We start from the raw sequence: 21,000 nt of genomic DNA, 5'->3' as shown, positions 1-21,000 counted from the left end.
AGTGAACACCATACTTGCAATGTCCACTTACCTTCTCATTGCAGCCTTAACAGTGGGGAAGGCTTGGGACTGGATGTCTGAGGCTGCCAAGACGTGGAACTCTTACAGTTTCTGCAACTGTGTGTTGTTGGGAAGAAGGCTGACTCTTCTACAACCCAAGAAAAGTCTGGGTTTCATTTGTAATGATCTCAGGTCCAGCTCTGAGTTTCTCTGTTATACTCTGGCCATGTCCCGAGAAGACATGACTCCCTAGAAAATAATTCAGGTAGAAGGCAGTAAGAAAAGAGGAAGACTGCATTACAGCTGGAGAGACTCCATCAAGGAAGCCACAGCCCTGAATCTACAAGACCTAAGCTGGGCTGTTCAGGATAGAGTGACTTGGAAGTCTATCATTCATGGGGTTGCCATGAGTCAGTCAACTTGACAGCAGTTATCAACAAGTCAACACCTTTGCTGAAGTAAAACAAAAATTAGATTTTTGACATAGCACATGAAACTTTCTTCAGTTTCTCTGAAGCTGCCCCCTGCTGAGCCAAACCCTTCACCTGCCTAGCTCAGTGTTCCAGCTGACAGCTGTTCTCTAAGGTCTCAGGCCATGAAAGGTCTTTCCTGGCTCCACTCTCCAGTTTCTTTTAACTGGAGGTGCTGGGACCTTCAGCATTTAAAGGAATTGCTTCACTGCTGAGCACAGGGCCCTCCCCTATCATTCAAAAGTTCACTGAAATAGACAAGGCTCTCTTCTGGGGGGCATCTACAGAATTATTATTTGTTGCATTTCTTCTTTTCTTTCCTCCAAAAAGTTCATTTTAGTCTCAGGTTGGAGTGAAAGATGACTCATCCAAGGCTACCCAGTGAGCTTCATGCCCGAGAAAGGATTTGAGCTTGGATTTATCATCTCCAAAGCTGAATTTCCAGCAGCTTTACTGACTCTTTTCAAAAGGGTTTACGTGATTCAGTGCGGTAGCTGTAAATGTTGTCACTGATGATTGGGTGCTCTCCCAAAATAGAGGGCTGTTTCTTATTTGCCATCAAATCAGCTTTGACTTGTGGTGACCTTGTGAATAAGCCTCCCAAGAACCCTCCCTGGTCATCAACAGTCCTGCTTAGGTCTGGCAAACTCAGGATGACTATGGATTCCTCTATTGTTTAGACTAAATTAGATTGATCTATTTCCCATGGATCCAGATCAGTCTAGAATCACAATTAGACCACTCTGCTTGCTGCTTGGGCCAGTCCAATGTCCAAATCCAGTTGATAATCCTAGCTAGAGTAGACAAAGACCAAAACCAAGGGTGGAATCATGCAGCCCTCCAAATATGGTCAGCATAGCCAGTGGTGGTGAAATTCACTGGGAGCTGCAATCTGACAACATTTGAAAGCAGCATTATTCCCACCTTTGCCCTGCAGCACATAGCTGATGCTCTTCTTTCATTCAATTGTATTTAAGTGAGTAGAGATTAGGGCTGGGCCTGAAAGATCTGTCCTGCCCTCTTCCATCCACACATTGTGTCAGCGTGGACTAGGTACAGATAGTCCACCCCAAATTTCTTTTTGGGTGCCTGAGAAGGCTACAACAGTTAGCCTTGTTCAAAGAAGCAAATCCAGAACAATAAAGCTAACATTTGTGAAGTATCTGAAGGGCCTAGTCTTGCCTCTGAGGACTCAGGCCTCTAGACAGAACACAGACTTGTAGGCTGTTAGTGTGGTTGGCAGTTCTTTATAAAGGAGGGTTCTTGATAATGGAATTTGTTGAGCAGTCTCCATCTTCTGACTTAAGCCCCTTCAATTTAATAATAATTAATAATAATTTGTTTTATTTATATACCGTTATTCCAAAGATCATAGCGGTGAACAGCAAGTAAGCTAATTAGCAAGTAAGCTAATTTGCCCCCAACAGTCTGGGTACTCATTTTAGCTCCCTCCTCGGAAGGATGCAAGCCTGAGTCGAGCTTGGGCCCTTTTGCTGGTCTTGAACTCGCAACCTTGTGGTTTTGAGTGAATGGCTGCAGTACAGGCATTTAACCACTGCGCCACCAGGGCTCCATAGGATGCTCCATAGGATCATAAGGATCATAAGGATCATATGATCATAAGGATCATAAGGATCACCAGGGCTCCATAGGATCATAAGGATGGAGGAAGCAGAACCCATAGGGAAAGGGACACTCCTGCTTCCCCTTAGTGGAGGAGAATGGCTGATGGGAGGGTTGTAGTTAAATCTGTTTAAATTTGCACACTTATTCCTTCCCTTTTCTGGACTTAACCTTGGGGAAGGCAAGCAGTGGATGTGTGTGCAGATTTCCGCAGGACCTCCAGAGTATGCCCCAGACACTGCTGCAAGGAGGCATAGTAGAGTCTGTGACTGATGGAAACAGTGTCATTTCCATCGTTCCCAGTGTCCTCGAACTCTTCTTTTGTCTGTGAGATGCTTTTCAGAAACTGACTGTTGCTTTGGTTTTTAAAATTCCTGTTTGATCAGAGGCAATCAGAGCTGTGTACTTTAGAAGACTGCTGGGTTCACAAACAAAGGTGAGGAACTAAGTAGGAGCAGATGGATTTTTAATGATCAAATATCTTAAATCCGTGTATATGTTCCCGCTAATGGAGGAAGAAAGGGAAGGTCTGAAGTCCCTGTGAGGCAATGTTGTTTTGAAAGGGTTGTCGGAGCGCTCGGTGGGGCATCTGCTGCCCAGCGACAGGACTCTTAAATGGCTCTGCAATTACACTTTTCTTATTGTTGGTCCTCACATCTGCTGTATCCAGCTTCAGCGGAGAAGATTGCACCTTCTGGAAAGTACAAGTTGGCAGAAAAGCTACAGAGGGAGGACCACAGACATCTTTTTATTGTCTCTACTCAGCTCTTTCCTATGCGTCTATCTATCTAGATTAATGGAGGATAGATCGGTCTCTTATACAGTATTAGCCACAATAGCTAAATACAGGCTCTATTTTCAGACAGACAGGCACTTTTTCTCCCCTTTTGGGAGCAAGTCCTTTGCCAGAGTTCATTACTTACTTACTTGATTGATTGATTAATGTAATAATTAGTATCCTACCTTTCTCCCAGCATAGGACCCAGGGCAACTCACAACAAATTAAAAACCAATACTGTATAGCTAAAAGCTCTTAGTACAAGAGTTTTAAAAATCTGTTAACAACACAAACACTTTGAAACACATTTAAAACACAATAAAAAGTCAAAAGCACACCACTCCTCATTAAAAGCCACTGCCAGCCAAAGTCCTGTCTAAGCAACAATAAGAAAAATATTTGCTTCTGGGGAAAAAGCAGAGCCTCTCACAGGAGAGACTTCCATAATCTTGTCCTCACCAAACATGCGAAGAAAAAGCTTTCCTCTGAAGAGCGTTAAACTTGGATCAACTCTTATAGGACTTTACAAGTCATAACCAGCACTTTCAATGCTGCCTGAAAGCTCCATTGTGTTGCCATGCTATACGTAAGTGGTTGGATTTTATGTGTATGCTGGCGGGAATCAGTTGTGCCTTTGCTTTTCTTTTTTTAAGGTGCAAGGTCTCCCACCCCTCCAACTGTTTTTTTTAAATGTGCATTCATTGTGTGTTTAGTTTAAGTTATGTATGTATGTGTGCATGACTTCTAGTTGCCTGTTCAGTTATGGTGATCCCCATAAATTTAATAGGTTTTCCTGTTAGGCACAGAATCCTGACGGGTGGTTTGTCGTTGCTTTCCTCTGAAATATAGCCAACCCTACATGGTATTTCTTGGTGATCCTGTCTATGTACTCAGAAGTCCTGACCTCTCTTATGTTCCAAGATCAGGTGGGATCTGGTGCCTTCAGCATGTTTTGGTTTTCACATATCAAACAGTGTGGCTATCAGGAAATTAGTTAGCACAACTGCCAGCCTTAGTAATGATACTGAAGATGATGGCAGTCAGACTCTGGCTGGATCAGAGCAAAGTCCATCTAGCACAGCAATCCATTTCCAACAGTGGCTTAGTTATAGCTCTCAAGAAGCCCAAAAGCAAGATTTGAAAGCAACAGCTTTTTACTTGTAATTGATATTCATTGCTATGCTGCTTCTGAATATGGAGGCTCTGTTGAGCCATCGTGGTATGTAATGACGGATAGGCCTGTTCTTCATTAATTTGTCTAGTGCTCTTTAAAGGCATCAAGCTAGTGGTATCTGTCATCCTATCTTGTAACATCAAAGATCATAATTCATATATTGTGTGCAGAAGTGGTTTTCCTTGTCTGATAAAGTTAGCCATATGATGGAGGAACTCTTCAGTTTGATGAGGAGAGAGTGGATTGTCAGCAGGACAACATGACATCCGTATGATTTGCAACACCCCCTTTTAAACATTTGTGCAATTAGTCACTGAATTACATAATTTGAGATTCACAATAACAAGTTCTGACAGTATTTCCCTCCCATGCAAAACAGTAAAAGTAGCTTTCTCATAGCTTTCCCAGCATTTACTTTAGCAATCAAGGGTTCATTATGAATTTTTACATTCCACTTTTAGTTTTTAATGTTACCATTCTATGACTGGATTGCAGGATGGAGACGGCTGTCCATTTAGAAGCATGCTGGATTTGGATCACTCAGTGCCATCCTATACATGTGGAGCTTATTTCTCCAGTAGTGGGTAGCCTAAGACTGCTGCCTATACTAGGAATCCTGTTGATGCCCTACACCAGAGCTTATACAAGTGATGATGAACCTTTTACAGACCGAGTGCCCAAACTGCAACTCAGACCCCACTTATTTATTGCAAAGTGCCACGTCCCTCTGGCTTTCTACTAAGAAATTCTGGCAAACAATGTGCTAGGGCGACAGCATGTGTGCCCACAGAGAGGGCTCTGAGTGCCACCTCTGGCACGCGTGCCATAGGTTCGCCATCACTGGTAGGGTTACATTGTAGGGGCAAAGGAAGTTAGGCATGTATGGCCTTCGCCCTCCTCCTTGCAGTGTATCCAGCCTCTGTAATCCATGCGCTTACGCTATAAAATGGGAGAAAAAGTGAATGAGTGAGATCATGCTTAGTTTGTTCAATCAGCACTGTGCATGTTTACCATGATCTGTACTTCTTCTCCTCCTCCCTTCCAGGTTTAAAGGCCACACTCCTAATTCAGAAGAACTGCTCATTGATGAAGCACTGATGAGACCGGGCGGCTTGGCCCCAGTGATGAATGGCACTTGTGGGCGCCTAAGGTAATGCCTTGGTCTTGCTCTCCCCTATTAAGTATTTTCCTGTGTCAGTATATTTTATGATTTGTCTAAAGGGCTTTACAGGATGCTAAAAGGGGGGTTTCTTTCAAGTTGTCTTTTTCTCTGGTGTGGGGTGTGCTTTAAATGCTTCAAGATGGAAAGAAAGAAAATTATATCCTAAGGTGGCTGTACAATCTCTAAGGGGGGGGGGGGGCAGAATTGAAGCTGGGTCTCAGGACCCAGCGTAAAAGCCTCCTTAGAGGAGAGCCTCAGCTGAATGAGATCCTGGTCAGATGGGAGAAAGAACTGGATCAGTGACAAGTACATTAGACAAGTTTTCAAATCTCAGGTAGCCTAGTTAGTCTGTTGCAGCATTAAAAAAGGGAGAGGGAGAAAACAAATCTAGCAGCACCTTTAAGACTGATTTATGTTTTGGCATCAGCTTTTGAGAATTGATTTCCAGAAAAGCACATGCTAAAATATAAACCATTGTCTTAATGGTGATGCTAGATTTATTTTTTTCTCCCCTTTTTTCCTTTAAATGAGACAAAGGCGCAGTACAGAGTGCCAAAAAGAGGCACCTCTCTGGTGCCTCTCTTTGCTTCGCAGGAGCGCTGCAGCAAACAAATTGTGCGGTGCTGCTGCGCAGCAAAAAAGGAACAGCCGGAAGCAGCTCCTTTTTCTCACACTGCTGTGATGCAGCAAAGTGCCAGAGACATCGTGATGACGTTGCTGCTGCGCCGCCCTGTTTCAGGGACGTAGCTAGGATTTTAGGAAGGGGGGGGGGTCCAGACTAAGTGCCACCATTATAATGGGGCTTGAGTGCGGCGGCGCAGCAGCACACATCATTCATTTTTCTAGTGGAAGGGGGGCGGACCCCTAGAACCCCCCCCCCTTGGCTACGTCCCTGCCTGTTTGGAAGCGGCGCGGCTGCGATGTCATCGTTACATGCCCCGTCTGGTGGGCGCACTGCAGCTGCAGTGCCCTCATCACATGCAATGGTTGCCGGGCATGTGGGCGCTCTGTGACGAAGGCGCATCAAAGACCCGTCTGTTCTGGGCCAAAGTTTCAGAAAGGAATGTACTGCATATGATAGCCTAGAGCAGTAATGGCGAACCTTTTAGAGACCAAGTGCCCAAACTCAGTGGTGTTCCCACACTGGATGTCAACCCAATGCTGGTGGGGTAGGGGGGACTTCTGATTTCCAGGGGTGGGACTTCTGGGGGGAAACGCAAGGCACACTTTCTCAGCTTCAAAGGAAGGCAATAGCAAAAATCCTCTCTAAAGAATCTTGCCAAGAAAACCCACAAAACTACAGTGGGCCCTCCTTATCCATGGATGGTAAGCCCCCTGTTGCCAGTAATGGTGGCATGTGCACATAGCTGTACTGCCATTAAGTACCATATTTGCAGTCTCACCTGTGGGAGGAGCCTGCAGGAGGAGGAAGATGAGGGCCAGCAGGCAGCCCTGAACCAGCTAGAAAGGCACTCACCACACTGAGACTTTGCCAGGAACTGGAGGTGTGGACAGGCATGGGTGGCAGCTGGGAGAGGGGTGTGGGGTGTCCTTGGCAGAGGCTGTGCTGCTACTGCGGGGCTCCTGGCTGACCTGGTTGTGGGGCTGTCTCCCTCCCCCGTCCCTCAAGGAGCAAGTGGCATCTATCTTGCTCCTCCCAGCCTTGCTCTTACCAGCCAGGCGAGGAGCAGAAGGGGATACAGGGCAGCTGGTAAGGCAGAGCTAGGGGGTGACAAGGTGGATGTCACCGCTCCGTGACGGATGGGAGAGAGAGGCGGCCCCACAGCTGGGTCAGCCAGGAGTCCCGCTGCAGCAGAAGCACAGCCTCTGCCAAGGGCACCCTACAGCTCTTTCCCAGTGGGCACTTTCACCCACCCGCATCCTGTGGTACCCAGAAAGTCTCCCTTGGGGTGGCGGGCACCTATCTAGCTGACCCAGGACTGCCTGCTAGTCCTTGTCCTCCTCCCCCCACAATCTCCCAAGAGCATGACCGCAAATGCGGTCCCAGTGGTGGTGCAACCAGGCCGCAGCAAGGAGCCAGGCCAAAGACGCATACCCCGCCCCTACGTGATGTGACCGCTGCATGCCCTCAGAGATGGCTTTGCATGCCACAGAGGTAACACGTGCCATAGGTTCGCCACATGGGCCTAGAGAGGGTCTCTCTTAGTACAAAGCCTGGAGAAGAAGAAGACCAAGAAAATATGGGCAGGAAAACTAGCTGGCTTTGAACTTCAGCAGAAATGGTTTAAAAATGAACTTCTAATAATACAGACAGAGAAAGTAGTTCTCCATGTGGAGAGGCAGAACTTCTGAGGGAATTGGTGGGAGTGGGAAACTTCTTAGGATCTCTTGGTGACCTACTGGAGTCTTTCACTACCCACTGATCATGCTTTGCTTCTGGGCTCTTCTTGGGGATGGAACATGGATGTGCTATGGCTCTACTCTTCCTTTGGAAGAGCTAGTCCAGAACGTAATGCTCAACGATTTCTGATCAGCACTATAACCATTGGCTGGTGGGGTAACTTGGGGTTCTATTTTACCCCTCAGTGTTATTTCAGGCACATATGAAACCACTAGGAGAGACTGTCTGGCATTTCAGGGTTCAGTGCCACTAGCATACTGATGATAACCAACTGTATCTCATTCCCATCTAAATGAAGAGAATTAAGAGAAACTACTCTTATTCAAAACTATTGTTTGATGTCACTACTGGATTGGGTGAGAACAACCATACAGAAACATGATCCACTCAAGACAGAGGTGCTCATACTCATTTGAAAGACAAATTAATGAACAGGGATTCAACCTGTGCTGGATGAAGTTAACCTTTGCTTGAAAATCCAAGTTTGCAGTTTGCATGTACTCCTGGACTGAGCTTTGCACCTGTTGAGGTTTTAGTACCTATTTAGGTTTTGGTAATACCAGGAATACCATTACTGAAACGTCAGTCTGGCTGTAGAGACACATCCCTAAGTTACATCCCTGTTAGATTGCTCTAATATGCCTTCTATGGGACCATTTTTGAAAAATATTGAGAAACCTTACTTGGTCCAGAATGCTGCAGCCAGAGTGTTGACTGGGCTCAGTTACAAGGATCATGTAACTCCTTTGTTATATAGCAAAGGTATCAATTAGCTTCTGGTCATAGTTTGTTTCTGGACAAAAAGGTGGCCATGACTTATAAAGACCTATATATCTTAGGACTAGGATAGTAGAGGAACTTCCATCAAAGTCTGTCTGGGTTTGGACATCTTCAAGGGATTTCCTTCTCTTACTCTTGCTGCCTTCAGAGGGGATGTGAGACAGTTTTATTGATAGATCCTCCCAGGATCTGGAAATTACTACTGAGGAAGGTGAGGCTTGGTATTTCTGCTAGCAGGCAAAGGCCATTTTATTCAGGTGGGCTTTGGGCAGCTGATTTCAGTTTCTGCAAAAAAGTCTTTTAATTGGGAGGGTGCTGTATTTGATTTCAGTGGTTTGTTTTAAATTGCATTTTGATCTCTTATGATGAGCTTGTTTTATGCTTTATTTTGTGTATTCTGTTCAGTTTATTGAAAGCTTTCCTGTGTCATTTTTAAAAAAAATAATGGCGGGCTAAAAGTCCAGTAAATAAATAAGTAAATATCTTGAACTGCTCTCAATTAATTAATGCTAATACTGGTCTCTATGAAAGAAAGATGATGGTATGAGATAAGGGAATACTCATTGGGCAAGGTTCTCTTGGGTTTTGTTGGCTTTCTGATTCTTCATAATGTGTTTGCTATGTAAGTCTTCTGTTCCCCCATCATCTTTTTAACATTTACTCTGATGTGGGAAACTGCATAGAATGAGGAACTCACATTTTCTGTCTACAGGACACCCTCCTAAATTTGCAGGACATTTGTAAAATTTAGCCAATGGCATAAACCTCTGGGAAATACTGCTGACCATTTCACTTTGAAATTTTCCCTCACCTGTTGCAATCTTGTATAGGCTTGATTTCCAGTGGAGCAGTTAGTAGTGGTCCACAAATTGTGCCCTTTAAGAGATTTTGGATTTTATCTGCCAGAAGCCTCAGGCATGTTGACCAATAGTCTGCGATTCTGGGAGCTCAGGTCCAAAATCTTCTAAAGAGCACAGTTTGGGGACCACTGAGTTAAAGAATGCATGTCTTCCAAAACCTTGTGGCTAGAGTGTCTCAGGAAATGTTTTGGGATCCTGCCTAAAGGGGCCTGATTTTGTGGGTAAAAGATGATTTTAAGGTTTAGCATTGTGTTGTAAACTACTGTATTGCAGAAAGTATGCCTTCCTTGTGACTTTTGCTTTACAGTCAGTAATAATTTATGTGTACTATGATGAATACAGAGGATGCAGACCAAGCTTACACTACACCTTCTTTTCCCACCATCTCAAAGGTGTTGCAGGAACCGTTTACATACTGATATTCCAGACTAACATGGCTGTGTTACTGAATTCTATCCCTGTGATGAATATGTGAGCCTTGGCCCGGGTATCTAGGGACAGAGTTGATAAATGGATCTTGTCACCTTGAGTACAGCTGTGACTTTTGTGTCTTTTAAACCCAACTGCAGCTTCAAAGGTTGCTGTCTTAATAGCCCTGAGTAGGCATCTTTGGGGGTATACTGTGGTTTGTTAACTGTCATTGACTTTGATTTTTGGCAACCCTATGAATGAGAGACCTCCAGGTTACCCTGTCATCAATCGCCCTGCTCTGGTCTTGCAAACTCAGGGCTTCCTTGGCTAGGTGTATCCACCTATAATGCATTCTACCTCTTTTCTACTACCTTCTACCTTTGGAAGCGTTATTGCTTTTTCTAGTGAGTCATGTCTTCTCATGATATGTCCAAACGACTGCAGTCTTGGTATATTCATCTTGGCTTCCAGGGAGAGATCAGGCCTGATTTGCTGTAGGACTTACTTATTTGCTGCAGAACTCTCCTTCAGCACCGCCACATCTCAAATGAGTTGATTCTCTTCCTATCATTCTTCTTCACTGTCCAGCTTTCATAGTGATACATACAAATTGGAAATGCAATACCATGAAAAATCCTAACTTTGGTATTCAATGATATATCTTTACACTTGAGCAGCTTGTCTAGTTCCTTCATATCTGCCCTTCCAAATTCTAGACTCCTGATTTCTTGACTGCCCTTTCCATTCTGAACAAAGACTGAATCCAGGTACTGTATAGGAAAAGTTTTTTTTACTATAACACTGCCTTTGTCTACTTTAAAGTTATATATATCATATATGGTCATTTTCCCCCTTCATGTTCAAGTGTAAACCTGCTTTTACACTTTCTTCCTTGACTTTTTTCAGTAGGTGTGCCAAGTCTTTGCTATTTTCTGCTTGTAGCATGGTGTCATCTGCATATTTTTAATTTTTGATGCCCATCTTCCAATTTTCCTATCTCTTTCCTCAGAGTCTAATCCAGTTTTGGGGTGTACACCTGCAACTTTTCCTTACCGTACCACCATCTCTGTCCCACTGTACAGGAGATCATTCCTGGAAAGTATAACAATTGTTCAGCTAGAATAACAAATGACACACTAGGGCCAGGAGTGGGTTGGTGGGTGGACAGTCTTGTTCTGGATCAGAGCAGATACTGTAGCTTGCAGACACAAGGACACCTTGCCATAGAAGACACTTTAGGATCCCTTGCACTCCAGAAAACACAGCATGTAACTACTCAACACTTTCTTTGCCTCAGTCTTCTCAGAAAAGGAAAAGGGTGCTCAACCTGAGGATAATGGAGCAGAGGACAGAATAGGGGAATTTCAGCACAAAATAAGTAAAGAGATAGTCAGGAATACTTGTTTAACCTAAATGAATTTAAGTCTCCAGGACCAGATGAGCTACATCCAAGGGTATTAAAAGAACTGGCAAATGTAATATCGGAGCCATTGGCAATAATCTTTGAAAACTCCCAGAGAACAGGAGAAGTCCCAGCAGAATGGAGGAGGGCAAACGTTGTCCCCATCTTCAAAAAGGGGGAAAAAGAGGATCCCAACAATTATCGTCCAGTTAGTCTGACATCAATACCAGGAAAGATTCTAGAGCAGATCATTAAACAGAGAATCTGTGAACATCTAGAATGCAATGCCATAATCACAAAAAGTCAACATGGGTTTCAGAGAAACAAGTCATGCCAGACAAATCTGATCTCCTTCTTTGATAAAATTACCAGCTTGGTAGATGAAGGGAATGCTGTGGATATAGTATATCTTTATTTCAGTAAGGCCTTTGACAAAGTTCCCCATGACATTCTTGCAAACAAGCTTGTAAAATGTGGGCTAGACAAAGCAACTGTTAAGTGGATTTGTAACTGGTTGACCGGACGAACCCAAAGGGTGCTCAACAATGGCACCTTTTCATCCTGGAGAGAAGTGACCAGTGGAGTCCCACAGGGCTGTGTCCTGGGCCCAGTACTGTTCAACATCTTTATCAACGACTTGGAGGAAAAAATTGGGGGAATACTGTATCAAATTCAGATGACACCGAATTAGGCAGGAATAGCTAATACTCCAGAGGACAGGATCAAAATTCAAAATGACCTGAATAGACTAGAAAGCTGGGCCACAGCTAACAGAATGAACTTCAACAGGAAGAAATGTAAGGTATTGCACTTAGGGCGAAAAAATGAAATGCACAGATATAGGATGGGGGACACCTGGCTTAAGGAGACAACATGTGAAAGGGATCTAGGAGTCCAAGTAGACCACAAGTTGAACATGAGTCAACAGTGCGATGCGGCAGCTAACAAGGCCAATGCGATTTTAGGCTGCATCAATAGAAGTATAGTGTCTAGATCAAGGGAAGTAATAGTGCCACTATATTCTGCTCTGGTCAGGCCCCACCTGGAATACTGTGTCCAGTTCTGGGTGCCACAATTCAAAAAGGACATTGAGAAACTGGAGCGTGTCCAAAGGAGGGCGACTAAAATGGTGAAAGGTCTGGAAACCATGCCCTATGAGGAACGCCTTAGGGAGCTGGGGATGTTTAGCCTGGAGAAAAGAAGATTAAGAGGTGATATGATAGCCCTGCTTAAATATTTGAAAGGATGTCATATTGAGGAGGGAGCACGCTTGTTTTCTGCTGCTCCAGAGAACAGGACCCGGAACAATGGATGCAAGCTACAAGAAAAGAGATTCCACCTCAACATTAGGAAGAACTTTCTGATAGTAAGAGCTGTTTGACAGTGGAACACACTCCTTCCTCGGAGTGTAGTGGAGTCTCCTTCCTTGGAGGTCTTTAAGCAGAGGCTAGATGGCCATCTTTTGGGGATGCTTTGATTGGATTTCCTGCATGGCAGAATGGGGTTGGACTGGATGGCCCTTGCGGTCTCTTCCAACTCTATGATTCTATGATCTTGTTGAACAGATTTGGATTCACTTCTGAGGAGACATACAGAAGATTGTGGCATACATGCCCATTGAGGGCAGATCTCCGCCAGCCAAAACTGTCTCAAATTCCCCTCATTACCTCCCCACTCCGGAGTGACACTAAATTCTTCTCTATCTATACACACATCTTGCCTCTCCTGCTGTGAATTGCTTTCTCTGAGATAAGAAACAAGGCACCCAGCATCAACCACATGGATGCATGCTTCATTGTGACCTCAAAAAAGCCCTCCCTTCAGCCACCATCTTGGGGAGAGAGAGGCAGGCAAGCTCCAACTGCCTGCCTGAAAGAAAAAAAAGCCCTCCTTCCAACCACCATCTTGGGGAGAGAGAGTCCTGTTATTTCTTTTTTTTTTTACTTTGTATTGTACTTCCTGTTGTACACCGCTTTGATCTAATTTGGAAAAGCGGTATATAAATAAACATTATTATTATTATTATTATTAAAAAGAGTGCCTCATGTCAGGATTGGTGGCACACAGCAGGATGTGAGCATAGACAGGCAGCCTGATGTCACTCCAGAGTGTTCTGGGTTTCCCTTGAAAACCCAAAGCAAAAGGTAATTCTTTTTAATCCAGTTTAAGGGGAGGATCAGGCAGATTCAGTGCAGAACTGGCCTCACGTTGTTAAGCTAATCTGCCCTCGAACTGGAGCTTTGGCCCTGCATCATAAAGACAGGGCACTATGACTTGGGGGGGGGGGTACTGGTTCATTTGGCCATGTAGACATGCCCTGAGTCCTCTAAATAAGGAAAGCTGTACAGAGTTTTTACATCTGATTTCTATATCAGAGTTTCCATGTTTAGGTTCCCACATCTAGTTATTAGGAGTTCGTCTGGTCTGGTCACTAGTGTTTGACTCCTGTCTGACTATTCAAATTTCAGATGAACTAGAACTAGAAATCTTGAGTCCAAGTCTTGGGGAAAGGGCAGAGTACAAATCAAGTGATTAATTGATTGACTGTCCACTTAATGTATTTGGACTTGTTGGTATGATCTACATCTTCAGTTTGTAATGTAAGGTAGGGATCTTTTGTTGAATATTTATTTATTTATGTTCCATGTGGAAATAAGATTTGCCTGCTGCCCAAGTGATGATCTTCAGAGAAGAATGTATCACTTTCTTATAGTAGTCAAATCTGTTGGATTTTTTTTGTCCAAAACACATTTAACAGATTGATAGAAAGCACACATTTTAGGCTGATACTTTATTCTGTCTAGCAATCTCTCCTCAGACACCTGCATTTCCTTTGATAGCAGGTGGATGAAAAGCTGCCATAGCCCCCGTAAATCTAGGGGGGTTAGACATGGGGGGGGGCATTAAGGGGCTGTACCATGAGCCTGGATTGTCTGTCCGTCTCCCTCACTCTCTCACCTGGTGGAGCGGAAGGCCATTTTTCAGCATTAATGTGCATCTCTCCACTCCCCGGTCTCCTTACCAGCTGGTTGTGAAGTTTGGCAGCCAGACGTCAGAAAGTTTGTTTCCTGGATTCATTCATCAGCTCTGGAAAGGTTACCAGATGAATGCGCCCTAAATAATTTAATCTAATGTAAAGCCAGAGGAGGCCAAGACGACAAGTCCATTTGTCTCCTTTATGCATTTGAATATGGAAGTGATGTTTGCTTCAGTTTCTGAAAAGAGAGCCTGGGTGATTATTAGGGTTGGAGGATAGGGCTGAGCAGCTGGACTGTGCCATCAAAATGCCAGAGACATTTTTTGCTCCTTTCAGTGGGGAGGACCTAAAAATAAAAATGGAAGAAAGTGAGTTCTTACCTTCTAGTTTGCATGAATGTCACTTAGCATAAAATACCACCACAAAAACCAGATAATTATAATTCTCAATTTAAAAGATCACTTTAAAAAAAAAAATATTGTCTTTCTATTCTTTGGTTTGCCAACACACGCGCGCGCACACACACACACACACACTGGCCGCCTTTTTTAAAGGTAGAAAGTGTTTAAAATATTAAACTTGTTCAAGCGAGACATTAGAGTTTTGAAGGAAAATAAATGATACAATCAGTAGCCGAAAAACATATTTTTTTATAATTAACTTCTCATTTTGAGTTAATTATCTACAATTACCAAATCTAATTGCAATTTATTCTCTATTATCTTTGGGAAGAGGTGTGAGCGATGGATTGTGTGTGAGCTTTGCTGGGATGTGTGAGGACAGGAGGAGAGGTCCCAGTAACAGGGAAGTTCTTAATGGGAGAACAAAGGGAAACTGGTGTGAACGGCAGGGCTCAGTCCTTGAAAGATCATGCTCCCGAATTAACATTGCATTCTCTAAGGCATCTTGTTATGTCATGGAAAGGCATGGATTATTTGGTGGTGGTGGTTTTTTCCATCACCATAATAGTCTGGATTAGGCTCCTCTTAAATCAGTTTGTATGTTGAACATAGAAAGACACATCCAACTGATCCAGGAATGTTATGGCCAAGATTATACATTGCATTTGTGTAAATGTGCACACACATAGTTAAGTGGTGGTTGTTTTACCCCTCCTTTCTTTTGAATACTAACATTGCATAAGCAATTGTGTATATGCCCCTCTGGCTGCTTATTGTCCCATTGTGAAATGAGGAATCCAGGCTGACTGTTTCTGCAATCTCAACAAATCAAGTGCTTACACACTAAGGCACTGTGTAGTTATGCACCGTCCAAGAATTTGCAATTCCATGTGCAACAGTTAGACTTGTGGAATTTTGTCTTTACTTGCTGATGGAAGGATGGCAGAAGGCAGTGGGAAGGGGAAAGTCATATCCTTTGTTAATAAACCATTTGTTGTTGCTGTTGTTAACCTCCTTTGAGTCAGTAAAGTCCATCCATCTAGCATGCAGTTTTTCCTCTCTTTCTACATACCTCCACCTTTCCTAGCAGTATTGTCTTTTCCATTGAGTCAAACCTTCTCATTATGTGGCCACAGTATGAGAGCCTCAACTTGATCATCTTGGATTTCAGGGACATTTCCGGCTTGATATTGTTTGTCTTTTTGGCCATCCATGGTATCCTCATTACCCTTCTCCAGCACCAAATCTCAAATGAATTGGTGTTTTTTTTTCTTATTCGCCTTCTTCACTGTCCAGCTCTCGCAGCCGTACATGCTAGTAGGGAATACAGTGGCTTTGATGATTCTAACTTTAGTGCTCAGTTGTATATCTTTACTCTTTAGTCTTTTCTAGTTCTTTCATAGCTGCCTTCCTGGTTCTTAGTCTTCTGATTTCTTGACTGCAGTCCCTGTTCTGTTCTATGTTTGATCCAAATTTTCTCCATAGTCGTAGTTCAGGGCTCACAAGTCCTGCATTACCCCAGTAAAAATGAGGTCTTCCTTTCTAGATCAGAGTTAAGTACAGTTCTTGCCCAACATCACCCACTGGGTTTCCTTGGCTGGGCAGGGATTTGAACCCTGCTCTCCTAAAGTCCTAGTCCAAGACTCAAACCACTATACCATATTGGCTGTCAATAACAAGAAGAGTGGGGGGCAGGGACACCTGCTTAAAAATGTGAAACAAAGCTGGATTACAGTATATCTCTCTCAATAGATGTGATATTATATTGTTTCACATCAAATGTGGTGCTGGAGAGCCAGCGTGATGTAGTGGTGTGAGTGCTGGACTGTGACTCTCGAGATCAGGGTTTGATTCCCTTCTTGCCATGGAAAACCACTGGGTGACCTTGGTTGAGTCACACACTCAGCCCCAGAAAAACCCTTAATAGGTTTGCCTTAGGGTTGCCTTAAGCCAGAAACAATGTGAAGGCACACAACTACAACTGCAAAGATGGTGTTGGGTATGGAACACACACTGTGTTGTTTGCAATTGTGTAATCCTACATCCACAATCCTGGGATGACTGAGTCGAGTGGTGTGTGGCTGTTTATACTTATGCAATTGATCTGTAAGGCTAGCCCCAGTGCAAAAGGCACTGGGAGTTATTATCAAAAGATTACCACCTCCAGTTGGGTTGCATGTTTAAAAGAATAATAATCACCCACCTCTCTGATGCAGATAGCTTGCTACATGTTTAAGTACCCACTCTGTGAATATTCGGAAAAATCAGTACATCCAATACCAGCCTTTCTGGGAGAGGTTGAAACCTTTCTAGGAAGCCACTCTTTTTATTCTTATATTTCAGCTTGATTTCTGAATGTGAATATCTTATAACAGGAAAGGGGGGGAGAGCTACCTTAAAACACATGGTGAAAGTGAATGTCACACAGGCAGATGCTTTGCTAATAATGAAGCTGTGCATAATTAGGTCTCGCACTTCAAAGGTCTCTGCTTTTTAGGGTCCTTCTGATATTTCATTTTTCTTAAGACCAAGCCCATCAACCTTGTGATTGGCTGCATCAAGGCAATGGGGCACAAGCCATGCGGGGGGGGGGGGGGGGGGTACTTCTGAATGGGCCACACTGCTTCCCACCCCCCAAATAATTTGAGGTGTGGGGGATTAAGGTGATTTCAAGCTACTTCTTTTTTATCCAAGGTCTGAGTATTTACCATATCAGGCACCATGAAAGTTTGTTCCCCATGGAGAATTAGTTGGTGATGTAATAGCTACGTAGGAGTGGCTTGGATTTACATCTTTACTCAAATGTGAAAGATATTTAGAATCATAGAATCATAGAGCTGGAAGAGACTGCAATGGCCATCCAGTCCAACCCCATTCTGCCATGCAGGAAATCCAATCAAAGCATCCCCAATAGATGGCCATCTAGCCTCTGCTTAAAGACCTCCAAGGAAGGAGACTCCACTACACTCCGAGGAAGGAGTGTGTTCCACTGTCGAATAGCCCTTACTGTCAGGAAGTTCCTCCTAATGTTGAGGTGGAATCTCTACTTGGGCCAATGAGGAAACAAGTATGCATTCTCCATTACCCCACAGATTTATTTTGGGGAAAACAGGATAAAATGTGCATAAGGATAGGTTACAGATACAAAGATAATTAACATTCTTGTCCACAGGAGGGCAATCAAGATGGTAAAAGCTCTGGAAACCAAGCCCTATGAGGAGTAGCTTACTGAGGTGGGTATGCAAAGGGATCTTGTAACACCTTTGAGACTCTGTGAATGATGATGTAGCATAAGCTTTCATAGACTCGATCTACTTCCTCAGACACATAGAGTGAACGCCATGGATGTGGATATGTTTAGCTTGGAGAGGAGATGACTAAGAACTGATGTGATAGCCATCTTGAAATATTTGAATTGCTATTGTGTGAAAGAGTGCTTGTTAAGCTATCTCTTGTGGGACACTGGCAGGGCTTTTTTCCTAATGTGTTAGGAATTGCACTATATGTGTGCACCTTGACAAAACAAACAAACAAGCTTCATTTATATACCGCTTCATACCACCTAAGCAGTGTCTAAGCAGTTTACAGCTGTAAGCTAATTTGCCCCCAACAATCTGGGTACTCATTTTAGCAACCTCGGACAGATGCAAGCCTGGGTCAAGCTTTAGCCCTTTTTGCTGGTCTTGAACTCACAACCTTATGGTTTTGAGTGAGTGGCTGCAGTACAGGCATTTAACCACTATGCCACCACGGCTCCTACAGCTGTTTCTTTCTATCCTGGAAACTCACTGCAGCCCATAGCTTGCAGATTGGCACTGGTCCATGGACCACCACTTTGGTTAGCATTGGTGTCTAAGAGGAAACAAGCTTGTTTTCTCTTCCTCTAGAGTCTAGGGAAAGAGAAGAACAGGTAGGCACAGCTCCATCATACTAAGACCCAGCAGCAACTGATGAAAGGCTCTCCTTTCATCTCAACTGCCGCTGCTGTGGCATCGGAGGGAGGGAAGAGCAGCATAACCAGAAACTGCTGGACTTAGTTCCCTCCCCTATTGCCACCTCCTTTTCCTTGTGTGTCCTGGCTTTTTTAGATTGTAAGCCTGAGGACAGGGGACTGTCAAAATTGCAAACTAATCATATAAAGCACCATGTACACTGGTGATATTAAATAAATGAATAATAGAATTTGAGCAATTGGATTCTAATTCTAATTTTTCTTCAAAGCAAGAAAAAAGTTTTACCTAGACATTAGGAAGAACTGTACATTTCATCACAGGTACCTTGCATTCAGCCAGTGTACTTCTTTTTAGACTGGCATTATATGCAATCTATACTATATTCCAGTCAGTAGTTGGAATTGCTGCATTTTGCACTTGCTGCAGCTTCCGAGTCGTCTTCAAAGGCAGACCCATATAAAGCACAATGCAAGAGTAGTTGAATTTCTTAAAGTGGCTTTTTCAGTTACCCAGGATCTTGTCAATTTGGAAACAGAAAAATGAAAATTTTGCCACAAGTTCCTGTTCTCAGTGGCTTCTCACCTCTTCCTTTTCTGTAATTTTGCAACCTGATTTTTTTTTAAAAAAATGTAATTGTTGGGTTTGATTGTTTATTACTTTTGAAACTTGCACTCCTTTTCTGCCATGAAACCACTCAAAAATAATGCCACTTACGGAAATAAATTTTAAAAGCCCCAACAATAAAAAAGTGCCACAACATTTTGCAAATCAAATGCATCTTTTCTTTTTTAAAGATGTGTTATAGATTGAGCATGTACTCTCAATCTCTTCAGCAGAGATGGGTGTACTTCACTGCTGAACCAAGCAACATCAAGAAGTTACTTACTTCCCAAAGGGGATACTATGCCAACTGTGCTTAGTGGAACCTATGCTAGTATCCCACATAAAAGGGTCTGGGAGGGATTAGCAACCAGGAAGTCGTATTAGAAAAATCACCCTAAAGGCACCAGATTGCATCTGATCTTGAAAGTTAAGCAGGCCCAGCTCTTGTTAGTACTTTGATGAGAGACCACCAGTGAACATCTAGTACTCTAGGCTATATTTCAGAAAAAGGCATGGAAAACCACCTCTGAATATTCCTTGCTTAAGAACACCTTATGAAATTTATGGAGTTGCCATAAATTTCAGGTGATGTAAAGGCACATAGAGATATATAGTAGAAGCTTCACATAAATACCCCAAAGATACTAGATCCCATCTGATCTTGGATACTAAGCAGGGTCAACTCTGATTAGTACTTGGATGAAAGACTGCCAACAAATTCCATCGGCTCTTTTTCAAAGAAAGATAATACAAACTACATATTGGCCTGTTACAGACAGCCAAAATAAAGCTGCTTCGAGTCACAGTGGAGGTATGGTGTTTCAATGAAGCATGCGTCCAAAGAGTCCTTAGGGCTGGAGCATGGCTTTGGTGCGACTTCTGGACTCTTTGGACGCATGCATCATTGAAACACAATACCTCCACTGTGACTCGAAGCAGCTTTATTTTGGCTGCCTGTAACAGGCCATTGAGTATTCTTGCCTGAGAAAACCCTATGAAATTTCATGGGATTTCTATAAGTCAACAGACAACTTAAAGGTAGATACAAAGACACAACTTGGTGTGTGTGCTGAAACCAAGTGTCCTTTTCATGCATAGCTGTTCTTAGAGGTGTTTCCACCTTTTCTTTTCCAGCATGATTTGTCCCCTCTCATTTTCCTTAGCTGCCATTCTCATTTTGGGTACTTAGAGGAGGTTCCATCTTGCCCTAGAGTGCGATTTCCCCTCTGATATTTTTAGTTAGCTGGAAATGTCAAATGCAAAATTTCATAGCACGTTCCTTCTCTTTGAATGTGTGTTGTTATGGTGATCATCCAGGGAAGGGAGTAATGTCAGTTCTTTCAGAAGATTTTGTTTGTGGTGTAACTCTTCTGAAGATCGAGAGTAAGAGAAGGGTGAATGTGGTGTTGGTCAGGGGGATTATTTCTGCTGCTTGTTCAAAATTCCTTACTGTCACTTTTATAAAATTGCAGAACCTCAGAATGTGTGACTCTGTGTGACTTTCCCTCTCTCTCATTCTCTCTGCGTGTTGTATCTTAATGCAATCAAAAGAGTCACTTCCAAATGAGTGTACAGTACACCTGCCCCTTGTTCCATTTCTTTCCCCAGCCACAGAAATACCCCACATTCCTGAGCAGCCCTCTGTATGTCTTCTGGCAATCTCTCCCCCCACCCCCTGATATTCTATACACACAGTTCTACCCTGCGGCTCTGTGGATTTACTCTTGGGTCCATCTGTCAATTCTTTTCAATCATGACACACATCACATCCTGCTATTTCAGCTCCCGGGTGTCTCTGGAGAAGGAGCTGCCAGTTGTGCCAGCATTCCGATGGAGCCGCCAAACTCTGATCCTCTTGCGAGTTGGCCCAGGTCTCTAGAGGTGCATTTAATAACACCTTGAGCCACCTCGCCCTGGCTTCATGAATTTACTTAAGTGTGATTTGCTTCTACTGTCGCTCCCCCTCGCTTTCTTTTCTTCTGAGCAGTTTTAAACTGGCATTTTGACAGCCTTCAGTGAACTCTGTGTGCAAATGGATGGCAAG

At 43.4% G+C, this 21,000-nt stretch overlaps 1 protein-coding gene across 2 annotated transcripts in view; it reads left to right on the top strand.

Moving 5' to 3' along the window:
- Window positions 1-21,000, top strand: part of KIAA1328 (KIAA1328 ortholog) — a 295,276-nt gene that overhangs the window by 201,343 nt on the left and 72,933 nt on the right. For both annotated transcript variants that reach the window (XM_042452213.1, XM_042452214.1), the window contains one exon: window positions 5,091-5,195. In XM_042452213.1, coding sequence (XP_042308147.1) covers window positions 5,091-5,195 — 105 coding nt within the window. The remainder of the gene's footprint in view (window positions 1-5,090; window positions 5,196-21,000) is intronic.

This window comes from Sceloporus undulatus, chromosome 2, assembly GCF_019175285.1.
Source record: "Sceloporus undulatus isolate JIND9_A2432 ecotype Alabama chromosome 2, SceUnd_v1.1, whole genome shotgun sequence".
Lineage (NCBI taxonomy): Eukaryota > Metazoa > Chordata > Lepidosauria > Squamata > Phrynosomatidae > Sceloporus > Sceloporus undulatus.
The sequence above is the reverse complement of the archived record's forward strand: the minus strand, read 5'-3'. Positions and strand labels throughout refer to the sequence as shown.